Source organism: Enoplosus armatus, chromosome 11 (assembly GCF_043641665.1).
Source record: "Enoplosus armatus isolate fEnoArm2 chromosome 11, fEnoArm2.hap1, whole genome shotgun sequence".
NCBI classification, from domain to species: Eukaryota; Metazoa; Chordata; class Actinopteri; order Centrarchiformes; family Enoplosidae; genus Enoplosus; species Enoplosus armatus.
Window position 1 is genome coordinate 16,993,401 of NC_092190.1, and position 22,842 is coordinate 17,016,242.

The 22,842-nt window shown below is 40.1% G+C and overlaps 1 protein-coding gene across 1 annotated transcript in view; it reads left to right on the top strand.

The window, feature by feature from the left end:
• The first annotated feature begins 14,200 nt into the window (after window positions 1-14,200).
• Window positions 14,201-22,842, top strand: part of epha6 (eph receptor A6) — a 147,693-nt gene continuing 139,051 nt past the window's right edge. Inside the window, exon 1 of the mRNA XM_070914114.1 lies at window positions 14,201-14,297. Coding sequence (XP_070770215.1) covers window positions 14,201-14,297 — 97 coding nt within the window. The remainder of the gene's footprint in view (window positions 14,298-22,842) is intronic.

Here is a 22,842-nt window from a genome sequence, read left to right on the forward strand (position 1 = left end):
GGCATCTTTGACTGCTTTCTGACATTTTGATATGGAAAAAGTATTTGTTAATGAAGAAGTATATCATCGCTTTAAAACCCCAATGGATTATCTGAAAAATACATGTAGTGTCTCCTGGCTCATTCTTCATGTTGAAATTTTTCAGATACACAGTTTTCACAGGATGGAGACTAAATTATATATATAGTAGTGATGATACATCATTAAATACAATAATATGCTAATGTAGTTGAATGAATATATTCTAGCCTGACAAAATACCTAAAAAATAAAGAACAGCTAAAAAAGAAAAATAAATGAATATTTGTGGTTAAAACAAAACACACTTACTTGGTATGTGAGAATATAATATGTTGTTACTTTCATGTAAACAGCCATCAGTTCTGGTTCTCCCAGAAGAATGGGTGACGACATGGTTGGGGAGAAAACTAGCTTGCCACGTGTAATATGTCGGTAGATCCTCTCAGTAAGCAGCCTTCATTGAACTGTCGTGCCCCAGATGCTGTATCACAAGTGTAGGTGCTTGTTCAGAGAAGCCCCAGATGTACTCATCCATTCCTTCAACTATCACAGTCTTTGATTTGATTTCAGGTAAGTTAGCTGACAAAAACACAATAATTTCTCCCTCCATCCTGCCAAGTAGCTGTTTTATTTTTATTTATTTGACATTCGGCCCCCAGTCATGAAGGTGAAGGCGTTATTTTAATTCATGTGATCGCAGTGTACCAGATTCGCTTTTTTAAGATTTCCAAATAATATATCATGCAGTTATTTTATTATTCACTGTGTTGCTCAGTGATGAGAAGTTGCTGTGATGTTTTCAGACACTGTGTGAGGCTGCTCCTTACTAGGACAGTCAAGGTCATTCTCAACACCTGCCTTTGGTCCACTGCACCAGATGATTGTCAGCTGAGTCCAACATTGTCGATTTGGCCTTTTGATTCACACAAACACAAACACACACACACACACACACACACACACATACACACACACACACACGCCAAACACACACACAAAGAGGGAGTGAAAGATTATTGGCTTGTGGCTTTAACAGACTGAATCCTGGCTTCCCAAACACAGACCTGTTTATGTGTGACCCAGCTTGAAACGATATGATTGGTCAGGGCCCACCAACGTGCACAGAATGACTAGTGGGAGTGTGTTAAGAGTGTGTGTATTTAAACCATGTGCGTGCACACGCACACACACACACACTGGATGGCAGTCTGGGTTGAATACAGATGGAAGGACTCTCTTCTTTCCTTGCAAGGCTAATTGCTTTCCTTAGCTCCATGCTAGTGACAACAGCTTACAATACTTTTCTAATGACAGCATGCATTATTGCAGGATAGAGCTTTCTTTCCTATAATGTTTGGATTCTCATGTGCTGCAATTAGTAAACATTTTAAGAGAGATTGGCGTTAATTTAATTTAACCCTCTTTCATTTTTTAAAAGAATACTGCATCTAATTTAAGCATTTCATCATATGTCACATGATGCTCTATAGCATTCTGGCTAGTCTTTGTCAAATGATAGCTTATATCTGTTTGACTAGAACACAGGGTTTTTTGTGCTGTTAAAGTGGCATATTATTTTATAACACAACTGCAATGAACTATTATTTGCTCTTAGGCATTTCGCTTTTCGTCTGACAGTGACAGTAGAGAGAGACAGGAGAGGCGGGGGGGAGAGAGAGGGGATGACTTGCAGCAAAGGGCCCGGGCAGGGCTACTAAACTGGCAGACCCAATTTAGCAGCGGGGGCTTCTTGGGGGTCACTAGACTGGAAAGTTCTGGTTTTGAAAGTGCTGTGCTGGATATAATAGTTGTGGATGCTTGTTGATACTATTTTGCTGTGTTTTCAGGACCAGGATCACCACACATCTTCAGTCTGTCTGTAAGGAAACTGTCTCCGTCCAAGCTGCATCGGTGGCTCAGCAAAATCAGAGCTCTCAAAGAGGCCTGCAAAACCTGCAGATGGAACATTTTGATAAACCAGGTTGAGACATTCATATTCAAAATATCAACTTTACCTCAATTATATACATATAAACTTTATAAATCTTTATAATAATGATTATTTGAATTTGTTATAAACCTCAGAATTGATCACACATCCTAACTCACCACAACCGAGGCAAACTTTGCCTATAAAATGCATTTATGTCATTACTTAAAAAACTGAATCATTCTATCATAGTCATTATATTGCAAACGTTGTTGTGTTGCCAATTTGTCTCATGTTGGTTGCTGTCTGTCTTTGGGAAGAATGGATGGGAACATTGCATTTTTTAGCATATTTTTGCAGCATGAAACACGTGGACACACACTATATGCATATTAAGATTTCACTGTCTAGCAGTTCTTTTAAACAAAATGCTGGCCATCACAAATCTATGATTCTTCTTGGATGCTCTCATCAAACCCGTCCATGCAGACCTCCAATTAATCAATTTTGTCAGGAGAAAAGGTCAAGTTTGCATATTTGCAATTCATAAGAAGCCATACATACTGTTTCATCTCACACTGCAGTGCTGAGAGAAGCCTGCTGCTCTGGAACAAATCAAACCCGTTCTTCTGATGACTGCGGCGATCGGACTGAGCAACTGTGTCTGATTGTTTGACAACACTGTCAGTCCAAGTGGCTTAAACAATGTGATTGTCCTTCCTCATGCCGGAGTGGATAAATGCCACTTTAGATCCAAATTGATTGTTAAATGACAATTAACTTAACCAGTGAAAACTATGTGCACTGAGCTGTGATAAAATATGAACAAATGTGTGACGTATTGATCCTCAGGAAATTCGTGGCAAAAGCCACGTTTCACAGCAGCCCTCATGAAGCATAAACAGTGGCTCCGAATGTCGGCTGGTAGTTTGAAAAGACTGCTTTGTGTTATTACTGCTCTAATTGAAGTGGTAACAGCTTCATCACTACAGCCGTAGGGTGTGGAGAAATGAAGAGTACAGACTGTGGTTATCTATTATGGTGCTAATTATAGGAATATGCCTTAGGCTTAGCAACTGTCCCTGGCACTACGCTATCTGCAATCTATTCCAAAACTTGAGAGTGCTTTACAAGGTTAGAAATGGGATGAAATAGACTGCACAGTGGATGTAGCTGATGTTGTATTATCTGACTGTATTATCTTCAAACAAAAACAACAAAATTGGCTTTGAAATTAAATAAAATGTTTGATTGGGACTATTATTTGGTTGTATGTACATTTGTGTGTGTGTGTGTGTGTGTGTGTGTGTGTGTGTGTGTGCGCAGCTGTGTGAGGGTGATTATGGTGTGACAGCTGCTGACAGAGAGCCCGACTTGAGGCAAGTAAAGAGGTCTTAAATAAGGCAGTAGCTTTCTGAGTAGCTACACTCTTCTCTGTACACTTTTCCCCTCTCTGAAAGGCTGCTATTACCATGTCAGCTGCTATAATGCTAACATGAAGAAAATAGCTCAAGCTAATTATTCACTCTCTTGTTCAGTCAGTAAAAAGGGGGAGAAACATAGAAACTGTGAAATGGACAAAGGCATGGTAATGACTCAAACTGACGACGGATTGAATATGCCGTGTTGATCCTCAGATGCTAACGTTTTGGCAGCTTTGTGAAAATACTATTATACTTTTGCTCTTTTGAGACACGTGCTAGTTTACAGAGTTAAGACTTGAAAACTGAGACACACTCAGACTTCCTTGGCTGCATCACCTCACTACTAGGAAGGCTCCATGAAGCCTATAATGTTAAAATTATTACGTTTTTGTATTTGAATTATGATGACTTTTAGACTTCTATCTGTGTACATTTTTGTCTTTGTTTATTAAGACATCAGATATCAGCAGTAGCATTAATTGATATCGACTGGTGTCAAAACTTGAATCCATGTTATGTCAGTGGTTATACTGTGTAGGTGTGTATTGTGTGTACATGTGTTAACGTACATGCAACGCAATCATCTGAAATCAATGAGCTTGAACAGAGAGACTATTTTTCACCTCTCACAGGGTGAATATATAATTCGCTTCAGATGTAAGTGATATGTGATAAAGACTGTTTCATATTCTAGAGCTCACATTTCATTAGAAATAAACCAAGAGCTATCTTTGTTAAGATCCCTGAAGATGTTTTTAAAAGGCTGACTTAAAGTGTTTGAAGTGTAAATACTCTATTTATGATAAAATAAAATAAAAGCAGCCTGGCAGTATGGGTTTCTTTTTTTTGTTGTGGATGTTACCTCTGAACTTGTTCTTTTGTAGTCTCTCCTGTATTTGCATTTTTGCAGCAATACTCATCAAAAGGTAAGACTCTCACTGTATATAAATGTGTTTTTCATGTTTTCTGTTATGAAGTGAACAGATTATTTCAAGTTTAGATACTTCCCTGTGAGGAAAAAACTTCCTAAAGATTTCAGAAGACCAGAAGTGAAGTCCTCTCATCAAAATCACTCAAACTCAAAGGTCATTCACGAATTCTGCCACTGCTCGCAATTAGTGAGTCCCCTAGTGAGAGGCGTATTTAAGTGGCTTAAAAAACTTTATGTGGTCCAATGTTGATCTTCCTTCTCAGTGAAGTTACTTACAAGTACTTTGTTTTCTTCACAAAATATATATTAAAATGAGACAGCTCTTCAAGCGTGACTGCTTCTGTTCATCCTCTGAAATAACCCTATCCTCATATAACCTACATCCCTTTTGATGAATCCATATCATCAACTATAAGACAAAAATTACGCAAATCAAATGTGTCTGCTTTCAAAAGTCCCCTGCATACTAGTTTCTCATCAATGTCTGTAAGAGAGCACAGGAAAGGCGAACGTATCAATGGAAATTAAAGATCAGCTGAAACAGTCCTACAAAACTTATAATATTTTAACATAATTGTAGCAAAAAGCTGCTGCAGTGATTACAGTCAACAACATAAGAGTATTTTCAGATGCATGCTAAGGTATGTCATTGTCATTTCACTTTACACATTCACTTTCACACACAATTTACTATGATCATCCCCCTGTGCCCACACTCCGATGACTATATCTTTGTCGCCGTTGTTATAGTTCCTGGTTGGGCAGCGGCAGGCAGCAGCACAGACACACTGTTATTACATTATTTTTCAGGCTTTAGCACTTAACCATTAGTGGGGCCTTTGACTTCACACACACACACACACACATATGCATGTTGGTCCTAGTACAGTATGTACATGCCTAACCCCACTCTCAGACACACACACACACAGCCAATTGCACACACAAACTTGCACCTGTCCATGACTGACAGAAGATTTTGCCTCGTCATTGTTTATCTCCCTGACATCATTGATTTAACTGAGTTGGATGGGTCCCTCTAATCCCTTGGGTTATTGGAATTTTGCTGAAAAAAAAAAAGGTTTGTGGGAAACAGGCATCTTAAAGGGACAAGAAATTCTCTCAGAGTCCATCAAATCACTGTGAGTGCTGATGTAGAGGTATTGATACCTGCCCCCTGCCTGGGTGATTCTATCTATCACACAAAGACAAAATGATAAAGAATCATCAATATATATTTGTCACACTTATATAGCAGCATAGACGTTGTTACTGTATTTACTTCTACCAAAGAATTAAATCGCCAGCAGTGTGTAATTTCTAAATCAGGAGATGCTTAGAATAGGTGATCCGATGATCGAGCATGTAAATAGATTATCCCATCAAAGCTTTCTTTCTTTCTTTATCTTTGAGTTTCAGGAAATGGTCTTAAACAAGTAACCGTAACAGTGCCCTAAACAACTTATATTGTTAATATTTCTATGTTGGAATAATGATTAGACGTTGTTTTCATATTCACATAGAAATAAAAAAAAATATATATATATATTTTACATTTTGCATGTCTTAATTGATTGTGTCCTAATGTTGGTTTGTCTGGTAGGAGGGGATTCCTGTGTAAAGCAGGGATAGAAGCTCGTCAGGGACTGGAAAGTTGGTTCAGTTCAGGTGCAGACCTGCTGGAAGCAGCATGTGCCAGCGGCCCAAGAGCCATGGGCCTAGCCCAGGTTTTCTTTTGCTGACTGATGAATTTCCTTCTGTTCTTTTGACAAATTTTTGATTGTTTATTTTTTTCATATATATATAGTTTGTTCATAGTTTTAGACAAACCAGGGACTGCTTTGTTTGTCTGTTGTAAACTACAAATAAAACATACACCAGGTAAAAATGCCTCTGTCTGCTCTCCTTCTTCTCTTGGAATAGTTTGAGTTGCCATATTGCTATTTTACACTTACTGTGTTCAATCAGTACTCAGTGTTGTTCTTAGTACTAATTCAATTAACTCACAATGCATAACAGCAGAGAAATGTGTCTTATTTAAGCTGAAATAGTTATTTTACAGCAGGAAAAATAAAGACAGCTGTATCCAGTTACGCAGAGGTCATGAGAACCAGGCTCTAAAAAGGCAAGTCTGACAGAACGGTGCTCTCTCAACCCCATTTAGCCCCTGTGATGGATGGGTCATTTTATACACCATTAATCCATCCATTTGTCAATTACTAATGGAAATTTTGGGGCCGAGGTGGGGTGGGGGCAGGTTTCAGGAGCTGTCAAGTTGCTGAATGCCACCTTGCATCACTGCTGACCGTAATTACAGAACCTGTCGGAACTGAGACACTCATCCAAAAACAAAAAGGTGCAATGGGTGATAACGATGTTTATTGTGCTTCATGATTATTATCGCCGTCTTTTCCATTTGGAATTTGTTTTGTATTTGTACTGCAAACATGATTGGCTGAGTACCATACATTGTTTTGTTGTAAGCATTCGCGGTAAGACAAGTGGCTTGCTGATGGCACTCTGATGAGTGAGCAAATTATACCCCATTTCTACTAGAGAACATCGCATTTGGAAAACAATGGAGAACAGAGAATAATTTGTTCCCAGACACCTTTCAGAACTCCTGCAATGAAAGAAAATGTGCAGGAATTATGGGAGATTATGCAAATAAGAGTGCAATGGTGTACTCAAGGGTTTGTTATGATGTTCCTTCCCTTTTTTCTTAGGTCTGGAGAGTAGGAGAGCACATCAGAAGTGTCTTGATTTCTTGCATTACGATGAAAACCATTCAACATTATAAAAAGTGTCACTTATGTATAAATTGAAAAAAACAAGTTTTTATGTGTTTATCACCATATATGTATACATACATATATGGTGATTCCAGGGCGGGAATAAACCAGTAATAAATCTAATAATTATATATAAAGCTTGGGGATGGAGAAGAGACAAAACCTCCTGAATAGCTGAAGGGACATTATGGAGAAAAAAAAAAGGTTTATGAGAAGCTATCTGCTGTCATTCCCTGGAAATTACCCTGGCCTGTGAAGGCGTCCCGTTTCCTTCCCTCATCTCTGAACGATGGGCGGATGTCTCTTTAACAGCTGGGGTTACCGACACACCGGCTCTCAGGCCTGATGAGCTGCTCTCTCTATTTGCTCTGCTCATTCTCCTGAGCACTGTGGCCATCCAGATTAGAGCCTATGGCCCATTAGGCAGCCAGGGAGGTGGGCAACCTCAGGTGTGTAGCACAAGTGTGTATGAGAGTGTGCATGTCTGTGTGCAGTAAGATAGACGCTACAAGTCATTCTGGGAGAAATTGGTCTGTAGGAGAGTTTGTGCTCTTGTACTTCTATTCTTTAAGAGGACCAAATGTCCCTACAAGGACAGAAACCTGACAGATACTTCACTTTGGACAGTTTAACATACACAAGGACTTATTTCAACATGTAAGACACGCATTTAAGTTGAATCAATATTAGGCTGCATGCTTACTCATTACTGTAAACACTAATTTGGAAAGGAGATAGTAAACATCGTAAGCAGGCCACTAGAGTTAAGCAAGGCACTTGTCAATTGGTGTGCCCTAGACTGTGACATTACACAGATTTTCTGTTAATGAAATTGGAGTTTCTGCAAGTAGGGCTCTTTTCCTCTCATCACGTTTCATACCAACTATCCAGTTCTTGTTATTCAGTCCAAATGAAGTGTTTCTGTTGTGGGTATGAACTTCCCACACACAAACTGGAATAAAAGATATTTTAAAGGTTAGTGAAAGTTTTTTTTCTTCCTGTCTAATTAATGTAGACATGTCCTTGACTTAGAATGTCCTCAAAGTACTGTATATCCAAATGTAAATAAACAGTTTGAGCTGTGTGCATAATAAATCATGTATGAAAACACAATTTACATCATGTTGTGAGTACAATGCTACTTAACAACATTTTCTAAACATCCCACTGGGAATGGTTTACTGAACAAAAGATACGATGTAAAACATGAAAGGTCTTCATGTTTAGTCTATCTGCGATGCTGGCAGGTTTTACAACTTGGCTAAAGCTATAGGTGAAATTAGCTTGGAAAGCTTCCAGCTTCATGCTGCAGTACAAGTCTTTGAAAGCATTTTGTCTTTTTGTCACAAATTCTAGACACATACACACATTGTTGCACATTGATACAAGCTCTGAAGTCAGCAATCTATCGCTCTCTCTCACACACACACACACACAGTGGTGTGCATAGTAGGAGGGCAGGGGGCAAACAAAACATGTGTCTGCACATTGTGCTGGCAAATAGTAGGATATAGTAAGTCATTTCTCACCACTTGGAAAAACCAGTTTACATATTAAAATAATCCAGGTTAGTGTTATTAGTGCCACTAACCGCAAGTCATCACTAACATTCAATGTTTCATGTTAACTTAAGTTAAAAGCTGGCGTCAGTGTAGACACCCCAGTTGAATTCCTGACAGTGATTCCTCCCACTTTGTTGAGGGTTGATCATGTTCTTGTTGGAGCAGGAAGTGCACAGTGACATACTAGAGTCCCAACGACCACAACAGTAGATGTCTATCAAGTTAAATTATTATTATAGTGAACAGCTTCCAGGCCCTAACTTTCATTGTCCCTTCATGAATTTGTATCATGCAAGCTCCACCATTAAAGTTAGCAAAAAAAGGCTTTAGTTCTGTGTTTTGCAAAAGCTTTATTAACAGCGGCTATAATGGATATTTTCATAATAAGAAAGTATTAAATGATAATGTGAAAATAATGCGACAATGTGAAACGGGTCTCTCATAGTGATGAACCTATAGAGAGTTATCAGGGGAATCTGCAGCTTTACAGATGAGCTCATTGTTTAGCTGTCCGGGTGCAACTTGACAGTTTTGGTTCACTCTCACCGCTCTCATAGCATCGTTTTTGGATGTAACAGGCAGCTGTTTACGGTGAAAATGCTCTAAAAACCCACTGTACACCTGCTCAACACCAAATGACAAAGTTAGCAAGGAACATAGTGGAGCATTTAGCACCACAGCATTGCCTACACCCATGTGTAGGTTAATGTGCTCAACCCGTAGGAGCCTGTGTTTAAAGCCCAGACGTCTCCAAATGGATCATGTAAATCAAAAGCTGAGCTTGATTTTGAAAAGGAAATTGGAAGACAAGGCAGACTGTAAATTGCTGCAGGTAATTTTGAAGCACTGTAATCACGGTTTGTTTTTGAGAAATCGTTTTTTCCACTGTCACTGTTTCATGTTATGCTTTGTGAAAATATTCAATGTCATCCTCGCCTTGGACAACAGAATGAAGCTTCACATAGATAACCGAGCGTTCCCTCAGGGCCAATGCAATAATCAAGAATAGGGAAATGGGTTTACTGTTGCAGTACAAATCCTCTGAGTCTCAAAAGTTTATTGAGGATGAGGTGCAATGTATCCCCTACCACAGGAAAAAAATATGCCAAAACTAAATCATTGCTGAAGGAATGCCTATAAATTGAATATAATTCCCACATCTAATCCGCAAAACTGACTCAATGATGTATTGTGTATTTTCTTCCATTTCTACAGCAGTGGGTAATTAAGACAGAGATTCAGGGGTCGATCTTTATTTTGCCAGCCCAGAATGGCGCTGTTTAACTGCCCTATAAGTCCTCAGACGGCACAGCTTCACAGCCAGTTTAATTACTCTATCTTTACTTGGCTTGAACTGGATCAACAAGAGTTCGACTAAATTGGGCTTTTGAAGCTGAATACAAATACTTGTTCAGCGGAGTTATTCACTACTTCTTAATTATTCTGTCAAATTATCTGTCAGACAATAAAAATGTTAATAGTTCCCCCAGAATTGTCTTCTTGCTAGAAATTGCATCCTTGCTTGTACCCCCTTAAACAGCACTTAAAAAGCTCAAACTCTTTATTAAAACACTTATTAATCAAATTATTATACTCTTGGTGTGTAAGCAGCTCCGTTCAGTATGGCGCAGAGATGATGAAGTTAATGTTGAAATTGAGACTTAATAAATTCAGATTTAATTTAAAAGTTTAACTTTTATGGCCTGATATTTTTAAATATTATTCTATGAACATGCTCATGCCCTGAATGTACTTAGCACCCACAGGATGTCAGCTTCTACCTCAAACAGTACCATTTCATGTACATCTACTACTTTATATCAGCAACTCCAGGCGACATGTCTGGACTTGTTGTATCCAGATGTGTTTAGGTGGAAAAAAGAATTAGAGCTCAGGAAAGATTAGAGTCATAGGTTCCTTTCCCAAAACACATGTCTTGTAAGTGAAGGCCTTCGGGTCTATTGAGGCTAATATAAGAGGAGAAATTGATACTTCTGCTTCTTTTATTATGTTTTATTGTTTTTTTTATGTATTGTGTATTATGTCTGTGGGCAGTACAAAAAAGGCACCAAAACCTGACATTTATCATATATTGATAATTAAGTTTGTTTAGACTATACCAAGAATGTGACACACACAGACACTACAGTCAAAAGTAATGTGAATTCATGTCATCTACATTTTTTCAACTTATTTAGAAATCATAACAAGATTTCAGTCTTCTGCCACACTGGCCGCTCTGTGAGGCTCTGTGAGGCTATACTGAAGAACAGTGGTGCTTTGAGCCAACATCGGCATGCAAAAATGCTCACAGCGGCAATGCATGCTGACGTTGACAGCTGAAGCTATTTGGTCATAAAGTATTGGACAAATTCAAATTTCGACTTGATGATGGGCCTCGATGAAAAATCAGGTTACGTTATTATTTCATCCTGAGGGGAACATGAATGTCCGTACCAAATGTCGTGGCAATAGTTGTGGAGATGTTTTACTTAAAGCCAGAAACTTCTCTCTCCTGGTGGTGCTAGAGGAAAAGTCAGGGGATCATCAAAGACAGCAGGATTCCTCCTCTGAGGACCATGAAAGTCAGTACCAAATGTCATGGCAATCCATCCAGTAGTTTTGAAGTATTTCAGCCTGGACAAGTTTTGGACTGACCAACTGACCCATAGACCAACATTGCCATCCCCAGAAAATTACACGACCATAGACGCTGCAATGACCCCAGAAAAGTAGGCTTCCTATTAACACTGTTAAAGGCATTTGGGCTGAAATTGTCCTTTAAGCCTAAGTTTTTAACAGTTTGGATTCAATCCACATGTGGGGCAGTTCTGTATGGGCTGGCACTTCATTTTGAACAGGACATTAGTGAAGCCATTAGCGATATAAAGTCTCATTGTCTCTGTCAGTTGTGCTGATGTGGTCTCGTTCCAGCTCTTTGCTTGTGATGAGTACAGATGGACGGAGCTTGTTCTCTCTGGACACGGGGAGTCATAGCTCACAGTTAAGCCCCCTATACACTACAGTCACACCTCATTGACCAACATTACAGCAAAGGAAACCAAATCATTGCAGGGGGGTTGGCAGTAGAGGACCTCTTCTCAACAGTTTGCCCTCTTTGATCATCTTTCCCAGTCATCACCCACTACAGGGATGAGAGATGATTTAAGTTATCTGCAATATTTTCTGTTTTGCATTTTAGTGGTAGTATTAGTAGTAATAGCATAAGAAGTGCAGTAGTAGTATTGGAAATAATAATCATGGTGGCCAAGGTAGCAGTGAAAGAAGTAGTTGATGTACACCACCTCATAAGCATAGACAAAATATAGCAAAAATAAAGAATTTCAGGCACTTGCTGACATGTATAGATTGCTGTTGAGGTATGAAGGCATAAAGTAGTGGCGCTTAGAAAATGTAATTTTGTGTCTCCATCATTGACAAATCTACAATACTACACTGTTGCCACCAGTCTAAAATTTCTATAACCTCCTCATTCGCTGAGAGGCACCACAACATTTATCCATCTATTTATAGCTGTAATACATCTGCACAGTGACGTTAATAGCTTGATCCATTTCTGTCGAGTGTGCGGCCTCCCTCCAGCTACAACAGACACAAACGGGCCGCTGTGGTCAATATATTCTACTCCACAACCCTCCGTCCTCCACTGTGTTTGCACGTTGCGCCATACAAAGTCAGTAGTCAGTTGGCGGCTTCTCTGCATTGTTTGGTGATTGGCTGGCAGCTAAGTGGTGGTGACGGATTTTGATGTTGATGTATTTACCTCCTCTGTGCTGACAGGAAGCTGTTCCTATGTCCTGATTGACTGGGTCTCATCACAGCAGCCAGCGTTGCTTTGTTTAACCCGGTCAGGTTGGGGAGGGTTTGCTTGCTCACTCGATGAGATGTCCATGAAGATGAGAGGAAGACCTTCCCTAATCTTGGCTGACATTGGCGGCTTGGCAAGCAGAGCAGCTCACTGTTGCCCCGTTGCTATGAGTGGATACAAAGCTACACTTCCTCTGAGACAAAGTTTGTTGTTTTGATGTGCTGAACATGAGTTGGTTATTCCATCATCACTACTTGAATAGTTGCTATCGGTAAAATATAACTTAACTTAAAATTTTATTTGAGTTTTCAGATGTCAGTATCATTATATTTGATGGGGCTCAAAGGAAATAAATTAAAATTTAATTAGGTTATTCCTATGATTACAAAGTAAAAATTGATCCAATCAGTGTCCCTAAGCAGGAAGTCAGTGCTTTATGAATTGAAGTGAGGGATTCATCGGATGACACGTTTTAAATTAGTAATTTACTGTGGACTTTTTAATAGGCTGTTGTTTATTTGTATGTAGGTCTTCCAGCTGTCAAAAAAATGTGCCCGTACCTCAAAAAATCAGCATGCTGCCAATGGAAATAATGGAGTTTTTTTTCCATTACTCACTTTCTTTGGGGCAACCCCTGAAAACTGAAAGTGTATGGTGTATTTTCCATTTAACTGCTGAAGAGGCTGAACTTAGAGGCCACAACGTATTACAGTAGATCCACATAATGTATGTCTTCTAATGCATGAAGCTGCATTTAAAAAGACACAATGAAAATTATATATACACATATGAAGTACGGTTTATATATTGGGTCAAAATGAAATATTAAAACGGCATCTGTTCACTTTTCGTTAAGTTTCATGTTCCTTGATTTCCAGGAAGTACGGTTTACAGTTATTCACCAAACCATGTTCAAGAAACTTGTCATGAGATGCATCTTTTACGACCCTGGTAACATTTTATATAATAACACGTACTAACAGAGTGTTTCCTCAGAGGGGCTCATCGGGTCAAAATCATATCACGCAGAGACACAGGTCTATTTTACCATTTTGAGGTCCTTGTGGAAAAATTTGGAAAGCCCTGCACTTGAACCAATGAGATAACACACACACACACACACTCACACGCCATTGCCTTGTCAGCTAACCCCCTCTAGTGCCGAGCATCCTGTACAGATGCGCACAGTCTCCCTCTGTAGCCGCCGCTTCAGCTGCTCCTCCGCTGCATCCAGATCACTTGTCTGTTCTCAGCGCTGCAGCGGACCGGGAGCCGGTAGTCCGAGGCACACTGTCGTGCCAACAACAGGATTTCAGAAGTCTGTCACGACTCTGTGCGCTATAGAGACGCGCTAGATTGATAAGGAGCTTTTAGTGCATCTTTGAAACAATGCAATACCGGCGACTGAAGTCCGTGGGAAATCTTCAAAGTTGTTAAGAGCTAGGTGTTTTCTCACACTGTCTGAACATTTGATCTGACTTTAGATATTTTCGTGACTTTGTCCACAATCTCTCCGTTTCCGCGCCATCGCCGCCGCCTCCTCCTCCAGGTGAGGGATGGATCGCCTCTTGTTCCGTCACCCGGCAGTTCTCTCCGACCGGGACCAAATGTGAGGACCCGGACCAGTGGATCTGTGCTTGTGGAGGAACCGGCCGCGCTTATCTCTGACCACGTTACCTCTCGGCTAGAAGTACCTCAGATAAAGCCGGTGATGGATGTTGCAGCAGGCATGAGTTTTGGAAACAGATTTTTCCTCGTTTCACTCTTTCTGGGAATTGTCCTCACTCGATTCAGCCACTGCAACCAAGGTGAGTTTAATGATCCACTCCTAAGATACCTGAGTGTAGCCTCTCTGCTGACAGTTTATTTAGTCTTGCAGGGTTTTTCCACTTATTCCCCCATTTCAAACATTTCCACTATGGACACTGTTTAGAATACATACCGCACTGTTACTACTGTAGGAGCCAATGAAGTAACAGACCCACAAATGTAAGTAGTGAACCAATAAACTGATAACAGTTCGCGCAAATCATCACCGAGAAAACGTCACTCCTGACATTTGTGCATGTTGTGCAGAAGTTTGAAATGTCAGATACCACTTTTTTTTTGCTTTTGTCTATAGCAATCCTCTTTGTTTTATTAGTGAAATAAAAAGGTGGCCCATGATGTAGTAGATAAATATAAAGGCTGCAATTTCCTGTTGATACATTTATGTTCATGTCCTTCCTTTATTAGTTTTAACAAGCTTGAATTCAGTTTGCACAGAAATGGACTCAGATTCAGATTTAAAGTTGATTATTTTCCTTGTAGAGCTCAATGGATTGCCTCTGCTCAGTTTTTATCCAAACACTGAATCAGAGAATAAAATGAAACACATTTCTTTTATGGAAATCAGCAGCTGAAGTGACAACCCTGAGGCTGCTTTAATTACACATTCTACATTACACACACACACACACACACACACACACACACACACAGACAGACAGAGAAGAAGCCACAGATTGAATCATTAAGTGGGTGACAGAGTGAGAATGTGTGTGCGTCTGTTTGAGAGTGTGTGAGTGCAGACTTGTAATCTGTTTTTGTGCTGTACATTTTAGACACATACAGTAAAAGGCTCTGAGCTGCCGAAGATGAATTTATCCAGTGAGCGTGTAACTATACTTATGTGTGCACGCCTACATGCACATGACCACGCATCTGTTTTGTGCTGTGTGCTTCTGTGTCTGTATGTGGTGTGGGTACAGTGTGTGTGTGTGTGTGTGTGTGTGTGTGTCATTGCATACACAGGGCAACACTCCTGCATGTGTGCTTCTTGCAGTCCACTTGTTTTTTTTTTTACGTTCCATGAGTGTGTGTGTATCAGTAGGTATGGTCACATGCTTTTGTGTGTGTTCCTCTGTGGCTCCAATTGCGCACACACACACACACACACACACACACAGCTGCAGCTTCAGTGAGGTTTAAAATAGTCTTATTGATTGTGCGGGACACAGTGGGATCTGCCCCCCAGGTTATATTTTATTGTTCTCTCAGTTCAATAAGAGCGATGTTACTCCCTGTTCTCCGAGACAGCTGCTACATAACAGCCTCACTCTGTGTTTTTCTCTGCCACAGATTGAATGATTGAACTGATGTCTGCTTTCTATTGTACTTTAGTCTCTCATATTGACTGGTCTGGGACCTCAGCGGCACAATTGCAGTCTACCACAGAGCGGTGTCGCTCAGAATGGAAAAACTGATAATAACTCAGATGGCAAAGAAAAAGTGTCTCATTAGGTGCTGAGGCATAAGTGTTTCTCACCTTGCCACATCTTGCTAGTTCCTGTGCTAGTGATAGTTTCTCATGAAAAGGCAAACTAGTAAACACATTGTTTTTCCTGCTCAGCTACAGTATACGCTGTGTTATGTAGGTAGGCTGGGGACACAACCAACACCATTACACTGAGGCGTTTAGTGTAGTTTGGTGCTTCTGAACACAGACAAACAGAACCCCAAAGATTGGGGATTGCACAAAATTGGGCGAGATGTCAGCTGTTAGGAGAACAATAAAAACCAATCACCTTTTTCCTTCTCGCCTGTGTGCCTCCTCTCACAGCAACATATCAGACACTCTCTCACATCAGCCCATCTGGGATTGCAGACAGTTATTAACAAAGCTTCACTCACTCACTGCCAAGTTTGAACGAGCCCATTTTCCCCATCAATAGATCTCTTCCCATAATCTTTACTTTTATTCATTTTTTCCCCCTCTATTTTCCTCCCTTGTGAAGTCGTCAGCAGCTATACTTATTATAATGAACATTCACAGATCTGATTTACTAACCTGATTTCTTGAGTCCTTGTAGAATTTTCCTGAGCAGAAGATTACTCATGCCCAGTAAGTCTGGAGAGAGGATGTCTTTGTTCCACACTTCTGACATTGTTCAGATTGTTTTTCCTGACAGAGAGATTCAGGCATGAAAAATCAAGAAAGCAGTCCATCGTTGGAAAAATGGATGAACCAAATGAAAGCGCCACATGTGAATGTTATTTTTGTTGGTCAGATGCATCTCACTGAGACACTGCTGGATCTTTTGAAAGTTTGAAGCCAGTCGGCAACACATGGAAGAAATGCGTTGGTCGGGCTGCTTACGGTTACCGATTGCAAGACTCCAAAGGATCTAGCTATGAAATCAACATCAAAATAAGGCAACTATTTGCATTGATTTATGTGGATGGCTGATTAAAGCTTTTGCTCTCAATGGTACCACCCGCAGAGCACTGAGATCACCATCACTGCTGTAGATGAAGGCGATTTTCACCAGCAGTGTGCTGTCAATGAAAATCAATCGATCAACTAACCCAGAGCAGCCACAAAAATGTTAACTCTGCACCTTTGACTCGCAGGCCACTGTGTGTGTTTGTGTGGATGTCACACAGGAGCAAGAACTTTGTGTGTATTCACAATCAATATGTATGCGTTCTACTTTGAAAAGAAACAACTCTATATTATTTTTAACACAGGAGATGGATTTTCTTCAGATTTTTCTTCATATGTACACAGTGATGCACATACTGGTAAGCTATGTAGTTTTATCACTGTGAAGGTTATCTCAGTTTACCTTATTACTGTTAAGTGGAGCACATGCTGCTACATATAATAAAAGGCCTTTCCAGGCGGTCCCTTACCTAGAGAACTTGAGATGACTCAAGGCTGGAGACTGTTAATTTTGTCGGGGCTCGGAGGCATTCCTGTGTTCAGATAATGATTGTTGAGTTGTTCTATATGTGAGCTTTATGGCCGCCTGGTGAACAAGATCTACTTCACACTTGAGGAAAATAGCTTGTATCAAAGCCATGAATCGCCATGCCAATATGCCTGTGAATGCTGTTTAATTTTGAAATGTCATTTACATGAATTGGCTTCAGTGTTAAAGGAACCATGAAGGCATTTCTTAGCCTATTAACTGCATGTTGTATATATGTACTTATATATGCAGTATATTGGTGACCATTATGCAGAACATACGTTAAGGTTTCAGACTGATATTCTACTGCCAAGGCATTTCAATATGTTATGAGAATTTAAGAAGTTAAGGGCCCTGCTCACTGAGGGTACCCCCACCCCTCCACAAGTGATTTCACTTGTTTTGCATAATTAGACCTCTTCTCAGGACTGTGTGGATGTGCATTAACTGAGCTTAATTGACATCTTATCAGCCTTATTGGTTCACAGAGTTTGGTGACCCCACGTAATTCTCAGCATTTGCTCCACCCAACTTACTGTGTAGGTGTGCTGGTCCTTTAAGTAATTGAATGCAACGCCAGTGGCATATACAGTCCGGAAAAATACCACATGATAAAAATGTAACTTTCAAGGGGGAAACAAAGGCTGTACTTGTAAGAACGCATGGCATGCTTTGAAAAGTGGTTAGTAAAGTTATGGGAATATTGTGACGTATCTACAAGTATGAGTTTTAGTGAGTGAGATATGTGAAGAAAAGATTTGTTGCTGTATGCAAATTATGAAAAATAACAATAAATAAACCATGAAAAGTTTATCATATTTATATAATATAGCTGCACCCTAATCAGTGATGTCACTGCAGGTGGTTTGCCTTTGAAAGCTAATTGAAAACACTTGCTGTTACATTACTGATTGTGGTGTGGCCAGAACTGAAACATGCTTACGTTCAACATTGTAGTAGGCAGCAGTACTTGAACCAGTGTTGAATGGCTAAATCACATCTTATTGGCAAGAATTCCCTTCACTAATCTCATTTAAAAACACTTACAGCCTATATCAGATCTAATCAACCACATTCGAAGATTTGCTTTGCTGCCATTTATTACGTTGCTGGATGTTTGATCTTGGTGGAGTGTGGAGACGTGTTGAAAATCTTGTCATGCCTGTCAGGTTGCCTCTGCTATGGATAGTTTTCCATTTCACAGCATATCATCCCCTCATCTGCTGAGAGCCCAGCACTTTGTTTACACCACTAAATGACAATGTGCACTCCTCACTGAAATACTCAACTAAATCAATTTTCAAGTCTCTGTTCATCAGATGCCGTTGTTTGTCTTTTAACAAGACTTGCTGTTTACCAGAATGAGTAGGGAGCATGCAAATAGAAAAGGTTTTGTTTTTGTTTGGAAGTGAGGCTTGCTTTGCAGTTTGAACCACAACAGAAACCAGTGTGTTGCTAATATCTCCACATGGAACCTTTATGGCACTCTACAAATCACACATAATGCACCAAATCACACCACAATGAGGGGCGTTTTAAGAGCCACATTTTGTTCTTAATTTATGCCACTTTTTATGTTTCAACATATCAGAGGATCTGAGTTCTTTGATTCAGGACAGTCCTATGTAGACCCATTACCCTAATGACAAAAAAAAACAACCTCAAAGAAGCGTCCTTTTTGCCCCCAATTCTAATTTACATGAAGTAACACTGGATGAGACTGCCTTTGGGTCTGTTGTTGGGGCTGTAGTTATTTTGAGGTGTTTGTGTGGCCTGCGAGGGCTGTAGGCCAGACAGGAGATGTCATCATTCTACTGGAGCTCCATATATTTATGAGCTGGCCAGCTCATGATCTATTTATATCTAACCAGTGGAAGTCCCGACGGACCCTCAGCTCCAGGCAGGGTCTGTGGGTGCCTCGCTGAGAGATAACTCTATGGAGGGATGGAGAGAGAGAGAGGATGGATGGATATGTACACGCAGGCAGTTTTAGTGTACTCTGGCAGGTACGCTGCTCAGTAGACACTCACACGCAAGTAAAACTGCACACACATGCAAATATGCACTAACATGCACACATGAACTCACACACACACTACTGTCGTTGTCTGGAAAACTACATTTTGTATTATAAAGTGTGTCTGTAATATTTTTAACAGAGCGGTGAATTATTATAAACACAAAAAGAGGATGCTTTCTGTACTCTGCTGCTGTCAGGTCACACCTGACACTGTTGTAATGTCAGTTCAGAACAGTGACAGCACCACAGAGGTGTTTCATTTCAAGGCACGTTTTGTCTTTTGCGCAAGTCAAGCACAGCGCACATAACCAGGGTTGAGTGACAGGGTCACTTGTAAAACCAAAACCCCGGGCTCTCTGCCACAGAGGTTTCCTGCCAGAACAGCTGTCCAATCAACACAGAGATAAGCATCGCACACCAATCAGAGAATAATTCAAGAGCATATAGAATCTGGGGTTACGGTATGTAACCAACATTTGCTTGGTTTAACCAGTTTAACCTTTACTATACCAGAAACACTTAGACCGTAATACGTTCGCCTGTTCTTCTCTGTTGCTGTGTTTTGGTGTGAGAATTGTTTGGGCAGCGTGAGAGTGTGAGACTGAACGTGAAAGCGTGTGTCACACGCCAGATGCATGAGAGCTGGCAACACTGAAAGAACTCACTTCATAAAACCTCTCCATCAAGTCTAATTTTGAGCTCTCATGAAGTTAGAAAGGTTTTGACCCAGCAGTACAGTGTTCTCTGCTGGATACCTTTCCACTCTGCCTAATGTACATCAGCTGTTTATCAGCTTTATTTATGGCAAGGTGTGAAACTGCTCACAGAAGTGAGCGACACAGCCAACAACTGTAATTAGGCCCTCCTCCAGGGACTGTGCTGCTTACCTGCCCACTCTAGTCTAATGGTGTCCATTAACACCACTGGCATTACCAGCTAGTTCTCCAGCCTGCAATTGGCACTGACAAGACACAGACCCGGCATTGATGGGCAGAAAAAGTCACACGGAGATACTGGAACTGATCCAAAACCAGCCAACATGGAGGAAATAATAATCTAAGCTAACAGAGCAGAGAGGACAGGATTGAAAGAAGAGTATGAATAGATCAGCATGAAGCCCTCCCTTGCTGTGTAGGACAGAATGGTCAATCAATAGAACAATGTGCTACATTTTAATATAAATCAATGGCCATTTTCTCCAATTTATCTCAGATAAGGATTCATTAAATGCTTTGCATTTGCTGTTCAGAAAAGCTCAGTTCCTGGTGAAGTCTTTTAGTATGAAATACGATCTGGTGTTCATGATCTGATATACTTCAATTTTTCATTTTGTCTGGAATAAATAGAAGAAGACCTGGGTAGGTACCATGAGCCGTGATACCACTATGAAACTCAAACTTTCTCAACACAAAATAGGAGGAGGAAAATGTTTTATGTTCGTCCTGATGGGGTTAGTGAAGCACACAAAGTTCACAGCAGTTTCAGGGTTCACGGGTAAATGAATCACTCAGGTTTCCCTCTGTGGCATTCAGTGCATTTTTGTCCCACCATCTAAATGTTGTTTCAGAGGTTGAATCTAAAAGTAATACAATTCTTCGGAAAATGCATCCTGAAAATTGATAACATTTACAGCCACTAAATATCATAAAATAACAATGATAGTCATCAGAAACCTTAATCAAAAAATATTGGCATTTATGTGAATTCATATTGGTCAAGCCATAAATTGTCAAACACACCAACTTGTCTCACTCTCTCTTCTCTTTTACTCTTGCTGCACAGTTTGTCTATTTCTCTGTTTCCTCCCTTTTTTCCCCACAGAGTCTGATTTTACCAACCCCCAGCCAGTCATGTACAGTAAAGGGATTTTTACGATATTTCTATAATGGTACCTTGAAATCTTAGAGAAAACACATTTCTCTCTCATTAAAAACCTCACTTATAACCCAGGTCTCAGGAAGCACGCAATAGCCATTATGTTTTAAAGTACATTCTCTGGCACACTAGGAGTTCCCACTCCATTAACATGACCTCAGCAGCTCATTGCTTTTACCTCTCTGTGCATATGTTAATGGAGTTCTGGTTGGTGAGGCATTGAGACCACATTTAAATTTAGTCAAACATACTATATATATATAGTAAATCTAACTACAGTGGCACAAATCAGTATTTTGTATTAATGGATCAAATGACTGTGTAATTGAAAGGGGTCTCTTTTATGTATTTTAGCATCTTTCAGCTCATTGTTTTTGTTTTTTTGGCAACTTTACTGTATTGATTCACAGTCACTGCTCTTATCAACCAGTTTCCAACAGCAGTCAGCTGTTTTCAGCAAAAGAAAGTTCTGATGAACCCACTTTACACTACCTGCTCAGCACCAAACGGCAGACAGACAGAGTTAGTGACTAGCTGGTGAACATGGAGGAGCATTTAGCAGCTAAAGAGCCAGAAGTATGTGTTGCAAGTACGTAGACCCATGGTGAACAAAATGTTCCTCCAAGCACTATTTTTCATATTGATATTGCTATAGTCTGTCCAGGGATGTCATCTGGTACAGACATGGATACTCAGAGACCAGCAGTATTCATTTCTCCTCCATTGTTGTCGTTGGTCAGCACATGTAGGATGTGATGGTTGGTCTTCTTCCCGCAGCCGAGATGGTTTTCTTAATGTTGTTATACACCCGTTTGGCACAATCCAAAACAGGTGTTACATTGTGTCACCGCAGTGTGTCGTACACCAGCTCTCTGGGAGATGAGTGGAAGTAGGGGAGCATTTAGTTGTCTATGACAGACACATACATGCACGCACAATGAAAACCTCAGTGAGCAGATGCTTGGACAATCCCTGCCAACCGGGCTCCATCAGAGGTTCACTGGCTCATAACAGACAGATTCAAAAATGTCCCTTTTTTCTTCCTGCTTGCCTTGATCTTGTCAGAGCACATTCTCAGATATAAATATCACTCTTCTTTTGCCCTGACATTGTCGCTGATGATAATATAACAGCATTGAAAGTACAACCTCCTTTGATGTACATTCAGTTGTAATAACTAGCTATCCCAGAAAAATTATCTTAATAGAGATTTATTCATGAAATATTGTCACTGATAGAGATTTGTGTTGGCATAATGACACCCCCCAAGGACCACTCACAGAGCTCTAAGTGGACATTCGTGACTAACTGACACTTAAAACTCAGTCGTTATCCAAGCAGAAGAATACACCACGATTTGTCAGAAATCAGAGTCTATATTAAGCATGTGTGATTCACAGCTTAATATCTGAGATCCAAGTCAGTGGCTGCTCAAGGACAAGTTTAAAGATGAAATTTTTGGCGACTGATAATGAGATTCAACAGTGATGACTCACAGTCATGTGAGAGAAATGATTGGCTTCAAACAAGCCTCTTGGGTCTAGTGTTGTTATTTTTCTGTCAGCTATCACTCTGCCCCTGAATACCAAGTGTTTTCTTATACCTACTCCATGCGGTGCATCTGTACAAAATTAGTACATAACTGTATTTTCACACATACTGTTCATTTGGCACATTTGACAAGGTGACTGGAAGGGCTTCATGTAATATTTATGGATTTTGAAA